The sequence below is a fragment of the Talpa occidentalis genome, unplaced genomic scaffold, assembly GCF_014898055.3.
Source record: "Talpa occidentalis isolate TD23 unplaced genomic scaffold, MPIMG_talOcc4v2.1 talOcc4.10, whole genome shotgun sequence".
Taxonomy (NCBI): Eukaryota; Metazoa; Chordata; class Mammalia; order Eulipotyphla; family Talpidae; genus Talpa; species Talpa occidentalis.
In genome coordinates, this window is record NW_023600993.1 from 24249265 (window position 1) to 24266095 (window position 16831).

Consider the following 16831-nt stretch of genomic DNA (forward strand, 5'->3'; position numbering starts at 1 on the left):
AAAACAGTACCACTGGCTGAGTACAAATTTTATTTAACAAAAAGACATGATTTTCCCAGAATAAAAATCAGAAACAAATGGAAAGCTGCTATTTTAACTCTTTACAGAAACACATACGTGCTACCCGCCCCCCAACACCCCCCCATCCATGAGACCCCAGACAGCGGTGGGCCAGGAACCGCGAGGCTGCAGGGAAACCTCAAATGAAAACACAAACTCTATGTTCCCCAATCAAACCCTCAAATCAAATATTGGCATTACAAGTGGGAAATGTGAGGTATGTGCAAGAACCCCAAGGGGTCACAGTCTTCAGCCATGATCCATGGTCCGCTGGCGAGTGGTGATCCGACAGGTGATGACCGGCAGTCGCGACTACTTCAAAACCGGCTTGTCCACGAACTGCACCGCGCACAGCTGCGGGTCCCCGTCACAGGGCGCTCGCTCCAGCTCCAGCACCGTCACGGAGTTTGGGGCCGATGTCACCAGGATGTGCCGGGGCACAAACAAGGTCAACTGGGGACCCCAAGCTGGCCAGTAACGGCCAAGGTTAAAGCCATTAATCCATACCTGACCCTGGAGAAAGACAGAGAAAAGGATCAGCTCTAGCTGTACCAACAACCCCCAGGAACAGGAGCGCCTGGCCACATGGGGGCCGCAGTGGCAGAGGCAGGAACTGTCCCCATAGCAGGGCTCTCCCACCACAGGCCAGGCCTGGCTCCAGCATCCTGCGGGGATGACTGGACACATTGGGGAGGTGGGTGGGAGAAATAGTAAAAATCTGCCCCACACAGCCACGCCTGCATCAAGAAAACATACACATGGGTCCCTCTGGCTTCATCAGTCACACCCGTCTGTGGGGTAAATAATTCATCAGCTTTTTACACCACTAGCCTCTGTGGCTATCACCGGTGGTCTTGAGCGTGTTAAGGCAGAAAGTGTATAGGCGTGGGCACGCGTGCCTGATTGTGGACACCTGGAGCATGGGTGTGTGCGCATGTGCAAGTGGGCACACCCGCGCCTAGGAGAGAGGGGATAAAAAGGCGGTGTCGCCCTGGGGGTGGGGCTTGAGTTGCTGTCTCTCTGCTGGTCTGTTTCCTGCATGCTACTATGAGCCTCTTAAGTAGCCAAGGGCAACAAAGTTTTTTTTTTTTGGAATTAAAAAAAAATTTTTGCGTAGAACTGGGGTGCAGGCCAGAGGCGCGGGGGCCGGGGGGGTTGGGGTGTGAGAAGATTCACCAGGGGCAGGGTGGGGAGCAGAACAGGCGGACCCTCTGAAACACACTGCTGAGGGGAGCAGCAGGCGAGACAGGAGAGGTCTGCTGTGCCATGTGGGTCAGCTCCCTGGCCGGGGATGGAACGCAGTCCCTAGCAGTGATAGCGCTGAGACTGAACTGCTAGGCCAGCAGGGAGGCCCCCAAAGTTCCCTTTTGAACTGTTAGAAGCAGTGGTGAACCTACCCGGCCTGGGAGAGTTGCACAGCACTGTGGCAACTTTGCGTTTCTGAATCTCATCCCGGGTGCCTCCAGATACCAGCCCCTCCTGATGCCTGTCTGGAGACTTGCCAACCTGCCTCCTCGGGAATGAACTTTCCTTCCTTGCCCCTTCTGGGGTGGGTCTTACCGCACTGTCGGTGGACAGGGGTGGGCACAGGGCCTGTAGTCTGGGGACACATGTCTTAGGAAGCAACTCAAACTCTCGAGGAGGATGTGGAGGCTGGGGGCAAGACAGGCCCATCATGGGGGTGTCTATGCTGTGTTTTGGGGGTTTTCACGCTAACAAGCGAGGCTGGGAACTGCAAATTTCAAGGAGCACAGGAGAGCCTATAAGCCGCAGACAATTTCTGTGAGTAGGACAAGCTGCCTCCATGACAAAAGAGAAACTCCTAGAGAACAGGGACGGTGTCTGGGTGTGTGTGGCTTAAGGTCCGAACAGCTGGTTGAATACAAAGAAAGAGGGAAGGAGGGAGGTCATGCACACCTCACAGAAAGCAGGGAGAGAAAACGTGGGAGAGGAGGTGTAATGAAAAGGGAGGCACGCCAGCTCCTTTTCACAGCCTGCTGTCAGCCTGTACGGGCCTCGTTTTCCTCCCAGGTTGGGCGACCCGTGTTGCCGCTTGATACCGAGTGATGCAAAAGCACTTGGGAGTGTGAGCACGAGGCACGCACACCTACCCAGGCTGAAAAGCCAGAGAGCACGGGGCTTGTGCCTACGTGAGCACTAACACCTGGGCTGAGAAGCCGGGGTTAAAAGGGGAGTTTCCTGGGGGCTGGGGTTTGGGCTGTGTGGCTGCCTGCTGGGCTGCCTGTGTGCCTGGCCCCTGATGCAGTATTAAAGGCATGGCTCCAAAATTCTCTTTTTGAGTGCCCAACTCAACAGTGACCTTGAATCAGTCAGACCCTCCCTGCCTGGTCTGGGTGGTTGCACAACAGGGAGGATGGAATAAAGGGAGAAGGGAGGGAGGAAGAAGAAAAGAAACAGCTCCTCAAAGGGGCCCACGTATATTGGGGTTATTTGCTGAGTGCTGGCCCCAGGTGCTCCATGACACCACTGTAGTCTCTCACCCTAGAGCTTCTTCGTTGCTTACCTTTGGGTATTTTTCAGCCGCCAAATGTTGCTTTATTCTACCTCCCTCGGAATTTGTTTCCTGGGTTCAAATCTTAGTCCTGCCACTCATTGTCTCACCTTGGGCAGGTGCTGGCTCAGTGCAGGGATGAAGGTACAGGAAGAGAGCAGGGCATGGCCAGTGCTCAGCACAGCGCTGGGCACCAGGGAGTGCTCAGTGACCTGGTGCCCAGCGAGGAGAAAAGCACAGCCTTTGCGTGCCCAGGAAAGGGGGATGGGGATTAAAAACCACGTCTGTTGAAAGAGGGCGACAGTCTCACAGTTCTCATAACCGCCTGACTCTCAGCCGCAGAGATGCTCTCTATCCATCCTGCCAGGCATATGAACGAGGACAACTCTGCTAGATTTTGTATCTCTTTAAAACCTGGTGGTGGGGCTTCCCCGGTGGCGCAGCGGTTGAGCGCTGGGTTGTGAAGCTGCCCGCAGCCTCTGCAGCGCCAGTTCGATCCCCAGCCCCTGGGTGAGCGTCCCACATGGTCCTTCTGCCTGTTCTGCTCCCCGCTCTGGTGAATTCTCTTACCCTCCCGTGCTTCTGACTGTACCCAGTGCTTGCATAAATAAAATAAATAAATCTTTTTTTTAAAAAAAACAAACCTAGTGAAGTGCAGTATGAGACGAGGTGGAGGGGAGGGTGGGTTCAATGAAGGACTAGTGAGAATCACAATCTGTTTCTCTGCATCCCCAGAGCCAGCCAGTGCTGTCTTCATGTCACAGATGAAAATGGGGCTGGCCAGGCCTGCGGCAATGCTACTGGGGAGGGCGGGGCCCCTTCACTTCTGTGTCGGTTATTAATAAAACGTGGATCTTATGCTCAGGTTTCCCCAACTCCTCATGTTCAAATGCTTTGTTTTGGCAATTCTCTACCTGAAGTTGCTGCCAGATTGTTCTATACTTTGTTTTCAAGGCCAAGTAACAGAAAGTCACCTGTGTTTTGAGATGGTGGAAGTTAAATATACATTTATTTACTGTGATTTGTTCAGGAGCACATCTTACAAAAAGCCTTGTTTCCTTTATTTCAGGAAGGGAAAGTTCTATTAAAATTCTCAGTATGACTACAGAATATTTTTTATAATGAGGTATTTTGAAAAATTCTGAGTTTAATTCAACTGCATGCCAACGCCTTCCAAAGCTAGGTAATCTTCAGAGACAGTTATTCTGATCAGATAATAGAAATGTCTGGAATATTCATATTTGAAGATTCCTTATTAATGAATGTCTTTATTTTAAATCTAATAAACTGCAACCTTATTCTTGTACTTTCATTATATGCAGTTAACAAGCCAAATTGCGAACAAATAAAATATTGAAGCTATTGGTTTAAAAAGAAAAAAAATCCATGCTCAGACTACTACAGCTGCCGCACAGGTCTCCCCACTTCCTTGATTACCGCTAGAATGCAGGCTTCAAGCAGCAGCAAAATGAAAATCAGGTGACTGTCACATCTCCCTGCTACTAACCTCACAATGGCCCAATAATTTGTAAGTGTGAAAATTCACTTAAAAAGAGTCAAACTTGGGCCTCCCTGGTGGCGCAAGGGGTTAAGACGCAACCTATGAAGCAATCCGCAGCCTCTGCAGCATGAGTTTGATCCCAGGCCAGCCAGGGAGCTACCCACATGGCAGAGCAGACCTCTCCTGTCTTGCCTGCTGCTCACCTCCGCAGTGTATTTCAGTCAGTCTGCGTGTTCTGCTCCCCACTCTGTCTCTGGTGGATCCTCTCACCCCCCCCACCTCTCTGGCCTGTACCCCAGTTCTTGTGTGCATAAATAAATAAATAAATCTTTAAAAAATAAGCGTCAAACCCTTTTAAAAAAGTTCTACATTAAAAAATAGACTGATTTTTTGTTTCTCTTAAAAGCTGATGCTGAAATTAGAGAGGGTGACGTATGTGAGCGGATAAATTAAAAGCCAATATACTCTTTTTTTTTTTTTTTTTTTTTTTTAAATAGAGGCATGTTTTATTTATTTGTTTGTTTGTTTGTTTATACATGCACTGGGTACAGTCAGAAGCGCGGGAGGGTGAGAGAATTCACCAGAGCCAGAGCGGGGAGCAGAGCAGGCAGAAGGACCGAAGGACACTGCTGAGGGGAGCAGCGGGCGGCAGGAGAGGTCTGCGCGCCATGTGGGACCCTCCTCCGGTGGCCGGGGAGCAGCCGGGGATCGAACCGGCGCCGCAGAGGTCACGGGCAGCTTCGCAACCCAGCGCTCAACCGCTGCGCCACTGGGGAAAAAGCCAATATACTCTTAACGGGCTGGCATTTGTAGGTTAACACCCCTTGGCCTCTGGGTCTTCCTGTCCCAGCTAAAGTGATGCCATGGCAAAGTCTGACTTGCTCTGACCAAGTCTTCACCCCTGGGAGACTCCCCACTCTTTGCTGTTGTAACCATTACCACCTCCTCAGTGATAATAAATGTTACATTCCCAGAAATGTCTGACCTACTTTGAGAATCAGATAAATCTATATGTCTGTTTAAAATTTTCTAGATCTACATAATCCTCATAAGAGTTTGAAGCAAAACTTTCAATTCTGTTTTAAGCCGTGGTTTAAATTTTTTCAAATTTGTTTGGGAGTGCCTTCAAAAGCAACCAGCTAGGGTTGAATATGGTCTTTATCATACTCTTAAGAAGACAGTAAATTCTTGGGGGATTTTATTTTATTTTATTTTTTTTATTTTTTATTTTTTTTAAAGATTTATTTATTTATACAAGCATTGGGTACAGTCAGAAGTGCGGGAGGGTGAGAGAATTCACCAGAGCCAGAGCAGGGAACAGAACAGGCAGACTGACGAAATACACTGCTGAGGGGAGCAGTGGGCACGGCAGGAGAGGTCTGTTGTGCCATGTGGGACCCTCACCGGCAGCCGGGGATCGAACTGGTGCTGCAGAGGCTGCGGGCAGCTTTGCAGCCCAGCGCTCTACCACTGCGCCACCAGGGGAGGCCCTCTTGGGGGATTTTAAATGGAAAAGACCTAAAGTTCATTTCTCAAGGTTCAAAGTTCTTAACATACACAATTCATGAGTAATTGTTAACTTGGAAAGGTAATTTTTTTAAAAAGGTAAAATGGTGAGGGACTTGCTTCGATGTTAGATTTCACTGAGGTACACAGGAAAAAATGAATTCCCTCCTGCCTTCAGACCCAAGAGTGCAGTTAATGCAAATCACACTCGTTTGAGTCCTCTGTGGCGAAAGTATTGCCTAATTGTATGGGTTCTCTGTATTTTAGGATCGACTCAGATAGAATTAAAATCATGACAACAAAGTGTTAGGGAACACTTCCTCTCCTCACCAAACCCCACGTACAAATTCCTTTCTTTCTCTGCTCAAAGTTCATCACTGCTTGACCTTGTCAATGGAACACCTCACATAATGAAGATCACTGTGCTGCCTCCCATATCCGGAACAACGCTAAGGCCAGGTGAGTTAAAGCTAGCTCCAGGGAGCCACATACTTTGTTATAAAGTCCATGCGTTAAACACTGTAGGAGACTGTTGGGAAAATGGGGCAACTCAGGTTCTTTCTTGCCTCCCGCTGCTAGCCTCCACGGCTGCCACCTGCGACCTTGCTTTCCTCCTGGGTTTCGTTGTCCACACGTGAGTGAGCATGTGTTAGCGCAAAAAGCGCTTGGGAGTGTGAGCACAGGGCACACACACCTGTGATTACTTGGGCCAAGAAGCCGGAGAGCGCGGGGGCACGTGGGCACGATCATTATGTCAGAGAGAGATGCTGGGGGCTGCCTCCCTACCTGCTGGTGTGCCTGAGTCCAGTCCCCTGCTTCAGTATTACAAGCCTGTCAAACCTCGCAAGGGCTCCAAGATCTTTGATCTGCTTGCTGGAATCCACAATGAACCTGTCCACCTGGGGTGGCTGCTTCCCAGACTGCATTCAGAACCCATTCACTCTGCTTAGACACAATCTTCACACATTTTGTGATTAGATTTATATTTGTGGGAAGAAGTCTGATTATCTAATTTCCAAGTTCACAAGACTTGTGACTAGAAAGAATGAATTTAGGGGTAAACTATAATTTATGGGACAGAAGAATAACTATTTACTAGGCCCAAAAGTTTTAAAAACATACCAAATTCAGAAAGAAAGTAGGGTCCAAAGTGCTAGGATCTGAGGCTCATTGTAGAAATGGCAACAGTTCTTTGAAAGCCCACCTTTCTAAGAGGCATGACAGACCCTGAGCACCTCTCCCTGGTACATTCTATACACTGTTCAAAAAACTGCTACAAAGTTCTCAAGGTAATATCCAAACTCCTTGGTAGGTGAAGCCACAAGACTGCCTTTCCAACGGCATCTTTCTATCACTAGCCTTGCTTTTTCTGAGGTGTTTCCTTGACACCAAAAATTCTCCAGCTCTCTGGAGACAACTGCGTGTCCAACAATTCTGTTCAACTCTGACACTGTTGTAGGGTAAGGAAAAAGAATCAGGCTTTTCTGCCCTCCCACCGTTCGGATAGATGAGGAAACCCTGTGGTCCTGAATGCATGCCTGATGGCGGGCACCTGAAGTGGGTACACCTGGGCTGAGAGACTGAGTTTATAAGGGCGGCGTCATGGGGACACCAGTAGAAGCCAAGAACGAGCAGAAGCCAAGAGAAGCAGAGAGAACTCCAGAGAGAGCCCAGATGGAGTGAGGATCTGCTGGGGGCTGGGAGGCCTGCCAGCCTCCCGGCCCCCCAGCACCCCTGCCTGCCATGTGCCTGGTAAATCTAAATAAAAGACCTGCAAAAGCCACTGAGGACTCTGACTCCTCCTTTACCCGGTCTGCTGGGTCAGAAAACCTGCACTGTGGCCCATCCTGCCCCTACAACTCTGTACCTAGAGTGTCAGATCCCAAAAGTTGAAGGGCTCGTTCCCACAAGACTGTCTTCCCTTCAGACACTAGTCACAACGCCATTTCTACAATGAGCCACAGATCCTAGCTACGGGGACTTCTCAATGAGCAGCTATAAATCAGAGGCTTCACAATCCCCTCCTCAGGGGCAATAATTTGCTAGAATGGTTCAGAGAATGCAGGAAAATATCTTACTCACACGCATGCATTTTTCATAACGGCTACAATTCAGGCCCAGCTAGATGGACAAGAAGCTTTGGGCCAGGTATGGAATGAAGTGTTCCTGCTTTCCGAGGGAACTGGATGTGCCCCTAACCCAGTCGCTCTCAGAATCTTTTTTTTTTTTTCTTTTTTTAATTTTTTTTTCTTTTATAGAGGCATGTTTTATTTATTTATTTGTTTGTTCGTTTGTTTTGTTTGTACATGCACTGGGTACAGTCAGAAGCGCGGGAGGGTGAGAGAATTCACCAGAGCCAGAGCAGGGAGCAGAGCAGGCAGAAGGACCGAAGTACACTGCTGAGGGGAGCAGCGGGCGGCAGGAGAGGTCTGCGCCCCATGTGGGACCCTCCTCCGGTGGCCGGGGAGCAGCCGGGGATCGAACCGGCGCTGCAGAGGCAGCGGGCAGCCTCGCAACCCAGCGCTCAACCGCTGCGCCACCGGGGAGGCCCTCTTTTTTTTTTTTTTTTAAAGATTTTATTTATTTATTATTTATACAAGCACTGGGTACAGTCAGAAGCGTGGGAGGGTGAGAGAATTCACCAGAGCCAGAGCAGGGAGCAGAGCAGGCAGAAGGACTGAAGTACACTGCTGAGGGGAGCAGCCGGCAGCAGGAGAGGTCTGCGCGCCATGTGGGACCCTCACCCGGTGACCAGGATCGAACCGGCGCTGCAGAGGCTGCGGGCAGCTTCGCAACCCAGCGCTCAACCACTGCGCCACTGGGGAGACCCTAAATAAATAAATCTTTTAAAAAAAAATGCAGGGAGGCCACAGAGGCTATTAATGTGAGACTTGAGCACACCCATCTGCAGAGAGACAGCACAAATGTCACCGCATTGACAGAACTCGGCAGTTTAGGCATGGCATATATGACCACCCACTTACGGGGGTCTGTGGGCACAGGCTGTTTCCCTCACACAGACCACTCCCGAATGAGTCTTATACTCGATGTTGGCCAGTGAACCAGAAAGCCACATCCGACTCAAGTCAAGCCAAATAACCAGAAGTGTTTTTTTTTTTAAATCAGCCAAGTCACCTTTATCGCTAACTTCATTCACTAAGTCAAAGTAGGTTGTTTATGATAGTAAGTGAACAGTGTGAGCCAAAAGGCTGGGTCAGGGGCTATGCCAGGGCTCAGCAGACAGGATGTCTTGGTGCCTGAGGACAGAGTGTTAGAAATGACAAGTGTAAAGAGTGTTAGAAACGGCTGGGGCTTTGGTTTCATTTGGTCCACGCCCAGCCCCACACTGCTCAGTCTCCTAGAAGCCAAAATCCAGTGCCCCGTGGGATGTGGGATTTGTCTTCTGCAACTGCTGAGCATTCAGCATCTCCAGGGGCTGGGGAGACTATCCTCGGCAACAGGGACCGCTGCTTGCCAGGAAATAACAAAACCGTTTGTTCTATCATTGTGTGTGTCCTCTGACCTCCAGACCTGTATTACTCAGGTCTGTGGGTGGGCCTGTGTGTATGTGATTAAAATTCACATACCACAAAATCTGCTCACTTAAAGTGTACACTGCAGGGATTTTTAGTATGCAGCAGAGCTGTACGCACACCACAATTGTAGAACATTTTCATTATGCCAAGAAGAAACCCTAGACCCATCAGCACTCACTCCCTATGTCCCCCGCAATACTGCCCTTCCCCTGGTCGAGGCAACACTGGTCTTTTGACCCTAGATTGGCTCATTCTGGACAGCACATGGGGTTGGTGACTGGCTTCTTTCATTTAGTATAATGTCGGCAGGGTCCACCCGGGTTGTGACCTGCATCGGTGCTTTCTTTTATTTCTGAGTAAAATTCGATTGACTGAACACACACCACATTTTGCTTCTTCACTTATCGGTTGCCAGACACTTGCACTGACAGCAGGACATCAGGTACATGGCACAAGTGACAGCCGAAGCCCCAGACAACGGCCTGTCGTAGGGAGTCTGGGCAGATGGGAGTTGTGTGCACTGGCCTAATTCTCCACCTTTTGGCAATTTTGGATCACAATGCTGGGAGCAATTACGTACTAGTTTAGGAATGGACATACCGATTAGCTGGGTTTGGAGGGCGTCTGATCCCTGTGATATAGTTAGACATATTTTATGTTTACATAGTTTTCAAGCATCAAGGGGCAGAACGTTCATCAGACCGAACAGATCAAAGCCTCTGATGAAATCAACACCAGCTCCTGACCGGCCTTCCAGGTCCTGGACAGCGATGCCGGACTTTTCACGGGAGACTTCAAGGCAGACTGACTTGGGGCTGAAGCGCTGAACTGTCACCTACTTCTGTACAAAGTTTGCACTACTCTCACATAAATTCCTTAAGTCTCTGAGCCTCTATCTGCTCATCTGCAAGCTGGTGATAATGACACACATCCTACCACAGGTGCCTCTTGTGATGATCGCAGAGATAGCGTCTAAGGTTTCGAGCAGAATGCCTGGGTCTGTCACTCTGACTGTGACACCTTTATGAGCTGGTCAAGGTGAATGCATTCTGACCTCCCCAAACAACCCAGCTTTTTCCATGTCTGCACTTTTGCTTCTATTCTTCCACCTTAAATTCCCTCCCTAACAAAACTCCTGATTCTCATGAAGGGCCATCCCACCGCTGGGGCTGTTTCAAGCTCCATCTGAGTCACCCAGCCCGTCTCATAATGACTGTCATAGATCCATTTTCTTTCTGCTTGGGGTCTCCTGAAAGTTCTTTTTCTGAGGGCACTAAATGACACCACTGGGGAGCAATGGTTTGTGCTTGGGTCTTATCTGCCATAGCACCTGGCAAAACCCCACGACACCAGCAGGACTGCTCACACTCCTCCTATCACTTCTTCCCGGGGCCCAGCGCCGGCAGCTGTGCGCCTTCTCTTGCAAGCATTTACACAGCCCAATGGGATGGTGAGCAAGCTGGGCATTTAAAAAAATGCCCCTCATAAAGCTTATGACTCAATGGGTGAAACCACGGTCACCCTAGGGCCATGGAGCATCACGACACCGAGTTCAGGTGGGGCACAGAAGGGGCTCAGAGGACAGGGCAGCCCTTTCCTGGACTCAGGGTCTAGGAAGCTTCCTTAGAGGAGTTAATGCCAATCTTGGGAGAGGAAGATGGGACGGCTAGGTGGGCACAGTGAGAGGATGAAGAAGCATGAAGAAAGGAAAAGTAAGACACAGCAGGGCACCAAGACGGAGATGGGGAAATGAAAGTCGGGGAGAAACAACAGGCAGGGACAAAGACCAGCTTGCTAGCTAAAGCGGGAAGATGCGGGACTTTGTTTTCAGATCCCAGAGCACCAAGATATCACTTCTTGACTGCAAGATAGAAGTTGGCAAAGAAGACAGAAAGGCTGACAAAATGCAGGAGGAAGAAGTATGAGAACAGGATATTGGCTTGGAGGAAAAAGGTGTGTGGGGGGGATTCACAGCTTAGACTTCCTCCTAGACACCGCTGGGCAGGAAGTGAGAGTGGAGGCGAGAGATAAGTCTGACAGGAAGCTGAAGGAACAAAGGAGTTACACCTGATAGCAGCTAGGAGGGTGAGTCCTCAGCCCAGAGGGTGGGGGAGGGTAAGGCAGCTTAAGGTGGTGAAGGTTAGAAAGGCCAGTTGGGGAAAGGTGGGCACCCCAAGGACTGTTGGGCCTGTCAAAGAATAAAGGGCTTGACTGGGAAGACCTGAGGATCATACAGACCATGGGGGACACGACTAGGCACAGGGCTGTATGAGGTGGGCATAAAGGGAGCAGAGTTAGGCATGGATAAGGAAAAGTAAACTCCCTGAGATTCGCCCCCTCATCTGGACCAGAATTCTTCAGGATAAAGAGGAAGTGCCCCTCAAAATCAGAATGCTAAGGGACTATGATGTTTCTTAGAGGAAGCAGGAAGCCACCATTCATGAAAGGGCGTTGTCAGACAGAGTATGGGCCAGATGGGGGTACCTCCAAGCTGGTCATCAAATCCCTGAATATCTGTCCCCGCCTGACTCTTGCGGAATGGACAAACTATCAGTACAGCGAGCCTTCCCTTGCCCTCCCCAAGCTGTCACCCAGCCTTTCATTAACAGCTTTTTATTCTTTCTCACACACTGAAAAACAGCTGTTTGAGCTCTGAACGGAAACACTTCCCGTGAAGAAACATACCTTAGTCCATCCAGAAAACTGGATAAAGGTGTCCTGGGGCAAGTCTGGGATGTCACTGGGGATGGAGAAATTCCCACTATAGAAGGCCGGGAGTGTGTAGTTCGCTGAGCCTCGGGCACGCGCTTCATCACGGGGGCCGCTGTGACGGCCACCCCAGCCCCCAAGGTGGCTGCGCACGGCATCCTCTGTGTTCAGCGGAAAGATGGTCCAGTTTGTGAGGATAGTGGAGTTGAGCGTGAGGTTAGAAACCAGACCCTGTGAAAGAGAAACAGCAGTGAACGGGGGTGGGAAGGAAAAGGTTTCCAGTGCCTCTGAGTTCCAATCCTGAATTTCTGGAAAAGCAAAATGGGATACGAAACCCCAACAGTCAATGAGACTCAACCTGTGTGTTAATGGAACCCAGGTCTGACTTGAGGTGGAGGGACATCCCCTGGGAAAAGGTACATTTCCCAAACTACACTTTTCTCTCTTTGGACGCCAGGATAGTCTCATGGAAGCCCCAGAGTTCTGCTCTTCAGACAGGGAGACTGTGACCTCCAAGTCCCTAACCCAGTCTGTGGTTCAGAGCCACTGCTAGAATGGACGAAAAGATGGTGGACTCTGAGGATCCGGAAAATGAATGGAGTGGAGGAAGCAGAAGAACATCCATTCTGCTGAAGTAAGGGACGGAGGAGGAGGAGGATGCAGACTCTGCTGTGGCCTTTAAGTGAAATTAAGTCTTGACCTTGGGCAACTTGGCAACACACACACATGCATGATCATACCTGAGTCCATGCCTATCAGAGGACTAAATGAGATGAAATAAATGACAATACTTTGAGCTCTGTAAAAGGACAGAAAGGGCAGAGCCTCCCTTGGTGGTGCAGTGGTTGAGCGCTGGGCTGCGAAGCTGCCCGCAGGCTTTGCAGCGCCGGTTCGATCCCCGGCCCCTGGTGAGGGTCCCACATGGCGCGACGGACCTCTCCTGTCTTGCCGGCTGCTCCCCTCAGCAGTGTATTTCATCAGCCTGCCTGTTCTGTTCCCTGTCTGGCTCTGGTGAATTCTCTCACCCTCCTGAGATTCTGACTGTACCCAGTGCCTGTATAAATAAATAAATAAATCTTAAAAAAAAAAAAAAAAAAACGGACAGAAAGGGCAGTGATAAAGAAGGGGGATCCTCAGACTTGTATTAAGCAGCTTTGTCTAGCGGGTTTCATAGCATCGACGCTTATGTTTCTGGCTCATCAACTTTCCTTTCCCAGTCTTTTATTTGGGGAAAGTATCCCTCCACTATGGGGTCCCAAGTTGCCCCAGGACACCTCTCAATACCAAGCTTCCATTGCTCACTTAGTAATTCAATGAACATTAACCAGGCAACTATGCCAGGCTCTCTGCTGGGTCCTGAGACTAGATGGTGAGTTCCTGTCCCTGCACACACAGGTCAGCCTGGCCTGTGAGAGCCAGGCAGGGAGGTCACTGATTTTAGCACAAGGCCATGGACACTAGCCCTGGAGGTAAAGAGGACCCCTGTAGAGCATCCCCTAAGTGTGTAATTGTCTTACCTTCAAGTTGCCACCAATAGGGCGAGGAAATAGTCCAGACACCATCCTGTCCTCCACCCGCTGGTACCACAACTCCCTCTGCCCATCTTCTGTCCTTGAGCAAATGGGGAGCTACCCACAAGGAACCTTTATCTCAATACTGTTGTACCTCATGGAGTATCTTACCCCGGGTATAAGCTTAACAAGTGTCTGCTAAATAATACTCTTTAAAATATGTGGTAGAGGGCCTCCCTGGTGGCGCAGGTGGTTGAGTGACACACTGTGAAGCTGTCCGCAGCCTCTGCAGCGCGGGTTTGATCCCAGCAGGCCAGCAAGAATCCCACATGGCGCAGCAGACCTCTCCTGTCTTGCCCGCTGCTCCCCTCAGCAGTGTATTTCAGTCAGTCTGCCTGTTCTGTTCCCCGCTCTGTCTCTGGTGAATCCTTTCACCCTCCCACGCATCTGGCCTGTACCCTGGTTCTTGTATAAATAAATCTTAAAAATATATAAAAATATGCAGTAGAAAAACATATTTGAACTAACCACCTGGGTAACCAACAGAGGGAAGAGGCAGTGCCCCAAGGGAAAAGACTCTTTACAATTCAAGAGTTTGTCATGGATCTTCCCCACCCAGGAAATAGCAGACTGAATGCTAAGTTATCTTGGTTGGCAAGGGAGTGCCCTCTGAGAGAGTTTGGTGGGTTTTGCAAGCAAAGGAAAAGCAAGGTAAAGTGGCTTCCTCCTTCTGCTTCTTCCTACAGGCTGACTGAACTCAAATGCAAGGGCAATATGTTCTGTGTGCAATGCTCAGCATCGCACCAGCTGCAGAGAAAAACAGGTCTTCAAAATAACTCAGCTTCTACAGTCAGGGTAAACAAATCACGGTAGGTTCACTCATCCAATGCAGCAAAGTACTCGGGCTTTTAAAAATGCTTCTATGTTATCCAGCTGCAGGGAAGGAATGCAGGCAGGAGGGTTTTAAATAGATCTGTAGAAACTTCTTCAGGCAGCTAAGGCAGTCCTGTGAACCCTTCAACCTCACTCCTCACGGTTAGTGTGGCTGATCCTACCTTAAAATCACTGATGTTATTGCCATAGTTCACCCGTCCCATGTTCTCCACCAGAAGGTCAAGAGTGGCTCCAGCTTTCCCAGTTATGTTCAGCGTGAGTACATAATTTCGCTGGAGGATTCCCTGGGGGACCTGTGGATTCAATGCCAAAGAAAATGAATGAGGACAAGGAGATGAGTAAAAAGGCTGATGCTCAGTTAATCCAGCACCTGTTTTCCTGCCGGAAGTGTCACCTGTCACCAGACAGGTGGTCCAGTTCCTCCCCTCACTGCTTCCTAGTGGGAAAGTCACCAACTCTGACCAAGGAAAGGCACAGGCTGGTTGCCGTTGCTCCACAGTGTTTTGCTGTGCATCTACTTTTAATGGAAAGAGAATAAAGGGAAAAATTCCAGGGGAGGGGTCTCATTATTGGAACTGTTTCATCTTCTCACAGCAGAAAATATAGTTGTAAAAAAAAAGTTTTTAAAGAACGTGGAGAGGTGAAAGAAAATCAGATAAACAAGATAAAAATCAATGAGTTAGGTGGAGTACTCTTGCCTCAAAATACCTGATATGGTGCCTTAACCACGAAAATTATGTAATAGGATGAGGGAAAACAACAGATATTTTAGCAACAACATATTCCTAATTTTTGAAAAGGTTAGATTTGAAAAACCGATAACGTTTACACAAGACCACAATTTCACTAAGATAACTTCTAAATCGGAAGCCTAGAAACAACCACCATCAGTATTCACATAATGTCTTAGAAACGTGCTCCTGCTAAAATGAACGCCACTGATGACCACAGAAGGGAAATATTTTCACTAAAAAATTTCTGAACAGGGGCCTCCCTGATGGCGCAGGCGGTTAAGCGCTGCACCGTGAAACTGTCCACAGCCTCTGCAGCGTGAGTTTGATCCCGGCTGGCCGGCGAGAATTCCACATGGTGTGGCAGACCTCTCCTGTCGTGCCCGCTGCTCCCCTCAGCAGTGTATTTCATCAGTCTGCCTGTTCTGTTCCCTGCTCTGTCTCTGGTGAATTCTCTCACCCTCCCGGGCATCTGGCCTGTACCCCAGTTCTTATATAAATAAATAAATCTTAAAAAAAATATTTTTTTCTGAACAAATTCTCTTGGCTAGGAAAGCGTTCTTTAATTATTTCAGTGAGGGGAAGGGAATCCTAAAACCTAGCTGTCTTTTGTTCTACAAGAAAGTTCTTTGTGTATTTTAGCTATAATAATACACCATCCTTCAGGATGTAATTTCTCACAAAGGATGTAGGCCCAACATGATGGGAATCACCTCTCTGGCATGTACAAAACGAACTCTGTTCTCAAGGAGCAAAGACGATACGGCTGACACGCTGAGGTCAGTCAGAGGGGATGGCGAGGTTGTGGGGACACCAGGTAGCCTTTCAGAGAACTTGGGGTCTCTGGAGCACAACCCTGTGGTTGAGAGGGAGAGGATTGGATTCCCTGTAGTTCTTGGCAGATGGAACCTGGGTGAGGCCACACAGCCTAGTGAGGTGTGGGTGGAGTTTGAGGTTGGTAAGGTAGGCACAGAGTCCACCACCTAACCCAGGGCAGACACCGACCCCACCCCTGAACTCCTACCCCCACCTCGGGCAGACATATACAGTTCAGACGGTCTTACCCCATCCACGGAGACGTAGGCCCGATCATGGACACCATTGAAAGGTGAAGAGAGGGGTGTTGGTTGGCTGCAGTCTAGAGGAAGCATTGTTCGGTACAGGACGAACCCATAATACTGGATAGAAAGGGATATAAGAAAAATGCGTCACTCTTGCTGTTCATTTTAAGAGAACTTGGGTTCCATCTGTGTGAAAATGATGTTTCCAAAATCCTTAGGAATGAGACGCTTTCCCTGTAACCCACAATTCTGTGTTAATTCCAAACACCAAGAAATCAACAACAACAAAACACTGGACAAACAAAAACCAACAATGCCAAGGTGAAACTCCATTTAGTAAAACATTCTCCGGGTTTTTGGGTTAAATCTGCTCTGACAGACAAAACAAGAGTTAATCAGAAACTGTGAAGAGGAGGAGCAGGGGAAACAGAGAGTGAGAGACAGGGGTGAAACCTGTTGCTAAGTTAGAAAATAATTCTAGATGCTGGTACCCATGGTTTGAAAGGGACCACACAGTCTCGGAACAACAGCACAGCCGTAGGTAGTGCCTTTCTGCAGTGGACTAGTTAGCAAGGGCGAGCTGGACGAATCCTCGAGACTCCAGCATGGGAGAGAGAAAAAGTTACCCACTTCTAGGATCTCAAAAGAAAGGACATGCACCTCAGGCAAGTGGAGAGGTGATTAGAGGAGCTGAAAAGAACATTAATCCTCAGGTTGCAGGAAAGGTCTGGACTCAAGAAATGCCAGGAATCCTGCCTCCCAGATCTTCCTCTCTCTCTCCCTCTTTTTTTTTTTTTAAAAAGATTTTAT

At 49.0% G+C, this 16831-nt stretch overlaps 1 protein-coding gene across 1 annotated transcript in view; it reads right to left on the reverse strand.

Moving 5' to 3' along the window:
* The window catches only part of GLB1 (galactosidase beta 1), a 62545-nt gene continuing 45714 nt past the window's right edge, over positions 1-16831 (reverse strand). The window contains exons 13-16 of the mRNA XM_037525813.2: positions 16025-16138; positions 14391-14522; positions 11801-12055; positions 1-573 (exon numbers count right to left, since the gene is read on the reverse strand). Of these exons, the coding sequence (XP_037381710.1) occupies positions 373-573; positions 11801-12055; positions 14391-14522; positions 16025-16138 (702 nt within the window). The 3' untranslated portion in view covers positions 1-372. The remainder of the gene's footprint in view (positions 574-11800; positions 12056-14390; positions 14523-16024; positions 16139-16831) is intronic.